Source organism: Rhipicephalus microplus, chromosome 2 (genome assembly GCF_043290135.1).
Source record: "Rhipicephalus microplus isolate Deutch F79 chromosome 2, USDA_Rmic, whole genome shotgun sequence".
NCBI classification, from domain to species: Eukaryota; Metazoa; Arthropoda; class Arachnida; order Ixodida; family Ixodidae; genus Rhipicephalus; species Rhipicephalus microplus.
Window position 1 is genome coordinate 234,771,439 of NC_134701.1, and position 9,794 is coordinate 234,781,232.

Sequence of the window (9,794 nt, forward strand, 5' to 3'; positions counted from 1 at the left end):
TAATGTCGAAAATGAGCCAATACGATCCGGAAGAGATAATCCGGGGATGCTTCATGACTGGGATCACTCTGTAACTCCGTGATTAACAATGGCACTCTACGCATAGCAAGAATTCATCAGGCAATTTTTGCGGCTCAATAAAAAATTGAATAATATTGCGTTAACATCCCTTGGGGTAGTGCATCTACAGTTAGTGGTTACGTATTTGTATGGATATTAATTATATACGTACAGATGTATGGCGGTATTCGGTGCATGTATGTATGTGTGCATGTATGTATGTATACATTGCGCACACACACACACACACACACACACACTACACACACATTACACACACACACACACATTACACACACACACACACATTACACACACACACATTACACACACACACACACACACACACACACATACATACATACATACATACATACATACATACATACATACATACATACATACATACATACATACATACATACATACATACATACATACATACATACATACATACATACATACATACATACATACATACATACATACATACATACATACATACATACATACATACATACGTACATACATACATACATACATACATACATACATACATACATACATACATACATACATACATACATACATACATACATACATACGATGAAGGGGCTTGTACGCTAAAGTGCTCGCACGATAAACAAATTCCTCCACGCTTCAAAGAAATGATGGGACGCGTGCGCCTAGCACGCGAAGAAAACGGCCTTCTCGGTGCACTGGCATTACAGCTGCGTGCGTTTGACTCACTTTTACAGCAGTGGACGATGCCCGATCCGAGCAGGCGCATATCGTCGCACACGCCGATGATTAAGTCGTCCAGCTTCGGTCGCAGGCGTAAGAGCTCGCACATGCTCGCTTCGTAGTCGAGGCTTACAGCCTGGATAGTGGTGGCGCCGAGCAAGAAGGGTGGAAGGAAGAGCAGAGGCACGCGCAACACCTGGCTGTTAAGCGCGGGCAAACTGGTCATGTAGAACAAAAAGACCGCAGGCCCTGCAGAAGAATCGTTGGTACATTAGAGATGGTGGCGACACAAGATAGTGGTATGCCTCGGTGCACACACTGTCCTACCCAGCCTTTTACGACAATGCCATAAGGTCTTACGAACAGCCACACAAACTGACCGGGCATGCCGATGGTCATAGCAGTGGGCAGAGTTACCCTTCAGTGGTGGCAAAGTTTCGTTAACTACTTCCTACCCGTCTCCTTTGTGGATTCCGAAAGAAAACATGCTTCGTGAAAATGAAATGTTGATGTTCTTACAATGGCCGGTATTTGGTCTCTCGCTTTCTGGTAGTAAAAATGGGAAGGAAGCAGCTTCCAGAACGCAACATCAGGAATTATAGTGATAGTCCTGCGTAGCTATTATCCTCCTCTTTTAACAACGACAAGACGTATCACACTCAGTATAGATATGGATAGACATTGCAAACCATAAGGAGACTATAAGTAAAGGAGACTGTCCGCCTCCATCTGCGAGACCCACCCTACATTCGTCAGCCTATGTTGATGATATAAGTGTTGTAGTCCGTCTAGTCCTCACCTCCTACAGCGAATAGGCCGACTATGATGGAATACGCAGTCCCCTCGGTTTCGATGTGCTCCGCCACCAAGTACGGTAGTATTATGCCGCTCGGAGCGAACGACAGCACGACTGCGGCGAGAGCCACTGCAACAAATTGGAGATGATAACCATCATAAGTGTCAGCTTCATTATCAACATACCAAAGTCGGTGGGTTGCTTCCGTCTACATGCCACACACGTATGCACACATATTATACGTGCAAAATACCGTACCAGGATATCGTTACCCCAGGAACAATGCTTTTGACGTGCAATCATTTTAACAACCATTTCATTGATCTAAAAACATTTATATCAGAAAATCGATCTTAGATCATTAAACCTCTGTACAGAACTTTCCTTAACTCAGATCTTTGTCTGCCATTAACTAAGAACAGGGGCATGAAAAGTTCCACGGCAGTTTCCAAGGAGTGCTTGTGAAGTGTTGAATTTCTGGATTGCTTGCGCGTGCGGCTGTGCGAAACGTCAGAGAGCAAATGCGGTGAAATCCTCTAAGCAAAGAGTACATTAGAAAAAGTAAGAAAGGTACGTTCTAAGTCATTCTCAAGGTGCCAGACAGAGTACATGGGATATTAGAAGTAATTTTATAGTCAATTGGGTGCTACTTTTGAATAAGGCGTTCGATGCATCGAACGCGTTGTTTGAAGGTCGCAGGTTTGGTTCCTGCCCGCGGCAAGTTATCTTTTCGCCCACCTTCCTTTCTTCAAATTTACATTACAATTACTCCTAATAACATCCTCTGTATTCTCTCTTGTCTTATTGTTTGTTAGTTCTCATTAATATCATGCTTCACAAAGAAAGCGAACCCTTAGGATTACACTCATCTCCTTCAAGGCGGTTTGGTCAATCTAAACAGTGCATTGCTTTCGATCCGCTTCTAGAGGACAGAAATATTTTTCTACTGGCTGATCTAAACTTCACGCAAAAGAGCATACCTGAACCTTGTGGTCAGTTCGTCATACTAGTTTCTAACGGCTAGATCCCAGTTATTTTAGCGAGTGCCTTCAATCTTTGCATTTTTGGGAATATATATGAACTCATCATAATTGTTTTAATTTAAATTCTGAGCCTTCTTTCGTTACCTATGGTCTCAAAGCGTAGGCGTTGCGATACCGCGAACACTCCGTAGATGACAGCCATCGGGACGAGGTAGAAGGCGAGGTCGAACAGGAAGTGCGCCGACATAAAAGTACAGCCAGAAACGCCTGTCATGAGTTGCAGACCGCGAGCTCCGCCGTGGTTCTCGGCTGCGGGGAACACCACGAATGAGGATACGATCAGGCCCATGCTGACTGTGGCCAAGCAGCCCCAATAGATCCACGCCTGCTCCACGGCGAGCTGCAGCTGCCCCAAGGTCTCTTCGTCACGCTTGCGAGTCGACGTAGTTCTCAGGACGTCCTCGGGCAACGGGTAAAGCGAGAGCTTGGTCGTGATGCTCTGGTCGTGCCGGCCGGATGCGGTCCTCAGCCGAACGATGTGCATCAGGTTGTTAAGCACAGGCAGGCTCATCATACTTGTGGGGTTGTACCAGGCTTCAATTCTGCGCCGAGCGTACACCAGTAGAAGTGTATTCCTTTTATATTTCCCTCGAAAAATACGAGCTTTAGTGCGTTCACAAATCTAGTACGCCGAACAATAATAGCATAATACGGGTTACCCTGTGCTGCCATTTACATAACGTGGCGCTCTTTGTGACTATCATGTCTTACAGGCGTCCTGTCCTGTGATACTCTCGAACAATAGGCGCAAGAAGCAAAGTTTGTGCTGTTAAGGCCGCAGGCGAAACATTAGAAGGAAATATAATCACGGCAATAACAGCCGTGTTATTGCTACCAACCCGCTCACGTTTGTGGCCCTGGTGATTCGCACGATGTTAGATTAAGAAAGTGAAACTTTTCACTTCAAGGTCCGGCGTTTTCATCATTTCCAGTTTATGGTATATGACATAGTATTTGAGAAATCTACATGCTCGCGTCTTTCGGCAGCGTACTGCCTAACTGGCATTGCGTTGTCTAACTTGAAAAATGTCTAGTGAACGTAGCAGCCTGAAAATATACTGAAGGTGGTGGAGGCCTCGTTGAGTGGACTTGCAATCACTTCGCGTAACTCGAAAAAAAGGCAGTTACGATAGACTGATTGACTGGTTTGATTGATTGATTAATTGATTGATTGATTGATTGATTAATTGATTGATTGATTGATTGATTGATTGATTGATTGATTGATTGATTGATTGATTGATTGATTGATTGATTGATGTGTGGTGTTTACCGTCCCAAAACCACCATATGATTATGAGAGTTGCCGTGGTGGAGGGCTTCAGAAATTTCGACCACTTGGGGTTCTTTAGCGTGCACCAAATCCGAGCACACGGGCCTACAACGTTTCCGCCTCCACCAGGGATGCAGCCGCCGCAGGCGGGATTGGATTCCGTGACCTGCGGGTCAGCAGCCGAGTACCTTAGCCACTAGACCACCGCGGTGGGGCAAGACAGTTACGAAGTTCATCACATCACACTCTCAGTGCTTTTATACCCAAACTTAAGGTCATTAGCTGATTTCAGCATCGCGACCTGCAGAGTTACCACAACCACCAAGAGAGGCTGCTACGTCCCCGCGCCCGTGAGCACGAACACACTGAAAGTAAGCCGCTCATGGCGTGCGCGTGCGTTACCTTTTTCTACCCGTGCTTTCTCTGCCTGCTTGACTTCAAACGCGCTTCTTGGGATGAGAGAAGAAGGGAATCAATTAGAGTGCGTTACAAATTTCTGCGACCCAATTAGAGCATGCTACAAATTTCTGCGCCCCCGCAAACGCTTGAGCAATTGTAAATGTTTTGGTGGCAATCAAATCGTGAGGCAATAATTTTTTTTATTATATCCGTTTGATAGTTTCTTCAAAAGCGTTTCAGAGCCCGAATACGCCGCTGTATAAACAGTAATACATACCGAGTTATCAGAGATTTCTACAATCCGCACACAGCTAATAGTAAATCATCTTTTCACATGTATCCAGAGTCTCAAGTTATATTCTTGATAAGGCAGCCGCCATAACAAGCGTCTCGTCCGTCACAACCTAACAATACATACAAGCTCCGCCCACAGCACCATGAGATTCTTGTCAGCCACATATGTAAGAGTCGTACAAGCTGGTTTTCTTTAAAAGCACGTCTTTAGTGCACTCATTCTGACGTAAATATAAATATGAGCACATCGACGACTAATGGTTCATCGATTCTGCCTAATTATTGCCTATGGTTAAGCAACGATCTCAGAATATCTGATGAAAACGAATGGAACGTTCAAGTGTTCGGTTAATACCAGTGACACGAGCATGAGTCTGAACACAGGCAGAGTGCTTGAAAAAATTGAACTGAGAAATTTTTTATTAGATGCAGCTTGTATGCGCCATCTCTTCGAGACAGTGATGGTTGCGAGGGAACCTTGTACTTATTCTTAAATTGTAAATTACCATAACACCCAGGAAGAGTGTCATACACCACAGTAGACAGAAAGAATTGCTTCTTTCCCACTTTTACAATAATACTCACAAGGTCGAAGAGTTGATAACGGCTCCAAATGGATAGCCTGCTCCATACTCGAGGTAGTTATCTTCCAGGGCAGCGAGCAGCTCCTCGTGCGGGTCCTCGAGAGAATCGATAGCCATTGCCTGGTGGTACATGAGCAGCCGGTAGTCGCTGGAAGCATTTGCCTCGCTCCCCTCGCTCAGAAAGGTGCGCACATCATCTCCGAACTGCGTGGTGGCACTGAGGACGACGTTTCGTGAGGGCTGCCCTTTCTCTGCCGCCCGTTGTGCCGTCAGTGTGGCGGTGGCCACGTAGGCTATCACGATCGGAAGTAGCCAGCCGGTGAGGAAAAGGAAACGAGTGCGGCTCAAGTAGCACCAGCGCTTGGAAAACAGGGCGTGGAATTTTTGAACGTCGTCCGGCGTCAAGGTAAACTTCGGCTTGACCTTCTTTGTGGCTTTAGGTGGTGATCCTGACAGTGTTGCGACAGAAAAGGAAATGAGGAAAGGATTCAAAAAAGAACTAGTAACAAGGCTCCTGAAGCTTACACACCATGGGAGGCATCGCAGGCATGCAAGGAAATATAAGCTTCACTGGACCAGTTAGCGGCGATGGTATAACAATGAAGTTATGAAAAGTAATAGCGTAGCAATAAACTATTTGTAAATATTGTAGCCCACCTGTGGCATTACTATCGTGTAACCCTTATCAAACATGCTGCGTAGTAGATTTCGCTTAAGGTAGAAGGGTATATTTAAAACGTATACTCTTCTGATATGCGCTTCGAGTGATAGTAAAAGGGGTGATAGGAAAGTGATGTATTGGGCTCAATGATTTTCTATGATGAACAAACTGTGGTACGTTCATATGGACAAAAGAAGTTAAGGAGGGCACCCGTTACAAAGTGAGCATGACACACGCACACACGTCATGTCGTAGTTTTAGCACGTAAAACCTCAAGATCAATCTGGTCATTTCCGAAGCATGCTGCCAGGCAGTTTCAGCACCAGCGTACGTTTTGTTATGCGTGCGCTGTCATCACACCATCATCGGGTACATGACTGTGACGACTGTCGAGTTCATTCGCTGGTTTTGACAGCATGAAAAAGCTCTTATATATTAAGAAATTGTAGCTAGCTAACGGTTTTAATGCCAGGCATTGCGTGAAAATAGTTTCACAGATCCTGTCTCTCGAACCTTCAGCATGCTCACTACACGGCGCTCATGACTTAAGCTGATGGTTCTCACCTATTTCTTAGCCGCAGTGCTGTACAAAGTACTCATTAGTGAGGCTTATTTTATCATTTCGTAAATTCTACTTGAGAAGCAGGCTAATGATTTCGCTTATTGAACAAAATTTGACTTGGCCCATCAAGGAGGCACCGGATGAGATGCTGAAGTACGGCAGATGACTTACTCAGTCTCCGAGTGAGAGTTCTTCGAAGTACCACAACATTTTCTTTCTTAGTTCTTACCGGCCATCGAAATCGGAGGCTCGTCATCCGGCTTCTTGGATGCAGCACCATGGTTGGCGTCCAGTCTCAGCGGTGGTTGCACGAGTGGCTTGGCTGTGTAAATTGGCATTATAAACTTGTACGGTGTTTTTGGCAACCTCATTTGCTTTTCAAAAACAGCGCACTGTTCTAAATGCACATTACAATAAATATTACATAGTTGAGGAAGCACAAACACACCAGTGTTCTCGATATCAATACACAGGGCATGACGCACAAATCGAAAGTAACAGCGGCAGGTTTTTTAATACTACATGCTAGCGACTTCCCTTCTTTGTAATTGTGACCTTTCTAAGAGCTTGCATGTACATGCGCTGTCCTAGTCTTTATCACAGCATGCGGTACGTATTACAACATTAGTGAGTATACATAGGTGCACATTTAAACTCGCTAAAGCACTCACGAACGGCAACTTCGGTATTGATACGATTAAATGAGTTGCCGCACAAGTGCTGAGCATTGCATGTGCAGTTTCGCAATATTGTGAACGGCTGCAGGAGAGATGAAAAGTGTTTCATGCGGTTTATCATATACTTTCAGAAAACCTATCTTTTGACAACTGGGCATCCAATGAGTGTTCTAAGCTTGAGGGCACGCATGGTATTTAGAAAAAGGTGAATTCTAGAAATATGGTGTGGTGGGCACTTAGCAACTGTGCTTGCATTCAACGATACTTCGACAGGGTTAATGTTATGCAAGTTGTCGCTCCTTTCCTTACGGATTGTTTCAGGCATACACCGAGAACCGAAGCAGTCTATAGCAGTGCAGAAACCGACACGCACGAGGCCCATTACGTTATGGCAATCTACTCTTGAAGGCGAAGCTCACACGTCCCCCAATTTTGGAATTTTTGCGACAACTGATCAACGAAACTTCTTGTAACTTGGTGCGTTATGTGCGTGGCTTCATAACAGTACAATTAGCAGCAGCGGACGCATTTAGCAGCACCTAAGGGACGCCTTTAAAACTTTTTACGTCATGACATTTGATACAGGAGTATAAAGATGGCGGTGCCACCCACATTTCTTTCTGTGGATTTTTTTCACTCGCCAAGCGTACCCTCCGGGCAAGCGCGGGGATTTTCGAATTGTAAAAGAGTATTTTACTAGCGTGAAAGAAATTGCTTTTTTATAGTGTCCTTTAAACCACTAATATCAGAGTTAAGGTTAGCCAATGAGCAAGTAAGTGATTTTTCCATCCTCACACCAGCCTCCTGCACGCTGTGTGCTCAAGTAAGTCACATTTTAAAACAACACATTTCTATATGTACGCCCTTCTATAATGTTTTTTTTTGAAGTTTAAAATTGATGTATATTAAGAACGAGAGCTTCATATGAAAAAGAAACTTGTCATACACCAAAATCACAAAACCTACCAGAAATTCCAGCACCGGTTGCGGGAGCAGGCAAGTTGGCCGCAGTACCGAGGCAGGCAGGACCTGCTGCTGGTATCGGTGCCACCGCTCGTACTGCGGGTTGAACAGCTACTACAGGGGGAATCGCTAGTACATGTGGCGTCGTTGGTACAGGTGGCACACCTGGAAAGAAGGAGCTCTTTCTGATTCGGAAATAGCGATCAGAGTCAGATTGAGCAAATAAGCAAGTAATCAATTTTTTCAGCCTTACACCAGCCTCCTGGTACCACGTGTCCTCAAACAGCTCACATTTTAAAGAACACATTTTTATATTTTCATGCTTCCATAACAATACTCAGAGTTTCACACTGATGCCTTTTAAAAAACAGAAGCTTTTTATGATTAAAAAACATGAAAAACATGAAAATCACAATTCCTACCAGCAATTCTAGCAGCAGGTCTGGGAGCAGGCAAGTTGGCCCCAGTTCCGAGGACGGCAGGACCTGCTGCTGGTATAGGTGCCACCGCTCGTACTGAAGGTTGAACCGCTACTACAGGGGGAACCGCTAGTACACGTGGACTCGTTGGTGCAGGTGGCACACCTGGAATGCAGGAGCTCTCCACATTTCGGCATTAGTTGGCAATCGCATTTACTTTCTGCATCAAACGCTGCTTGATATGTACAGTAAGCAAAATAATGTTTGCGGGACCCATGATTTCTAAACGAGCCGAAGTCCTTCGAAATTTAAGCGTGAAGCCTCGCCTCTAAAGATTAATTAGTTTTGCAGAAACCATTCTCATGACCTGCAGCAGTGGACAGTGTGCGATATTTAATTAGGGTGATGAAGTTTTCGCCAATCAAGTTATATCTTAGTCAGCCATTTCTGAGGGAAAACTTTATGTTGACCATTGTGACCAGCAGGTGATGCCTCTTACGAAACACTGAGAGGTACGAAATACTTCGTTAGTATGGGCCCTCATTGTCTACAATTATGCACTACAAAAGGCATTTCGGCGTCCTTGAAAGTCCTGCACAAAACTTAAAATCTTTAATTCGCGTCTGAACTGGTTGCACACGGGTACATGACCCATTTAATTCAGCTATTGTATATAGAATTAGTACTATACACACATGATCAATGCTGTTCGCTGGCTTGCTTTTGTAGTTGAATAACTGAGTCCCATGCTCTTACCAGGGTTGGCAACAGCAGCAGGAGGATTCGGCTTGATGCTTGTGGCAGGGACGTTCGCGTAACCTTGCACAAGAGCTGGCAGAGACGGCGTTCCTGAAATTGGATGCGTTTCGTAGTCTCAAAGAGAACTAACACCAATTTTTAAAAGTTAGCTCATACACTATACATGCCTCACTTTTCGACTGCGTCTGAATATGAAAGCATCGTTAAGGCGCATTATTGCTCCATTCGTTTAAAATATTGCACCCTATTCCCGGTGGCCTGGCGAAATAAAGCAAACAATACATACAGCTACCAACGAAACTGACGAGTACAACTTGTAGAGCTGGTAGTTATGTGACGTGAAAAATGACCTAATAAAACACTGCTTATTTCATGCGTAATAGGCAATAACACGTCCTATTGGACATAAAGTAAGCAAATCAAGGAAATAATTACCGGCTGTTCAAGTGCTGGAGTCCTGCGTAGAAGCTGTGAAGGATTTGTTAGCATTATGAACCTGTAGGTAGTGCTTATTTTGGTCGGCATTAAATTTCACTGATAAATTAATGCGTCAAGTGTAA

The 9,794-nt window shown here is 44.5% G+C and overlaps 1 protein-coding gene across 1 annotated transcript; it reads right to left on the reverse strand.

Moving 5' to 3' along the window:
* Positions 1-82: 82 nt before the first annotated feature.
* On the reverse strand, positions 83-6,754 carry LOC142794068 (uncharacterized). Its single transcript, XM_075885857.1, has 6 exons — positions 6,646-6,754; positions 5,195-5,642; positions 2,728-3,185; positions 1,604-1,729; positions 811-1,053; positions 83-96 (listed from the first exon to the last, which is right to left on the reverse strand). Exons 1-6 carry the CDS (start codon positions 6,752-6,754, stop codon positions 83-85), a joined length of 1,398 nt encoding a protein of 465 aa, XP_075741972.1.
* Between the last annotated feature and the right edge of the window lie 3,040 nt (positions 6,755-9,794).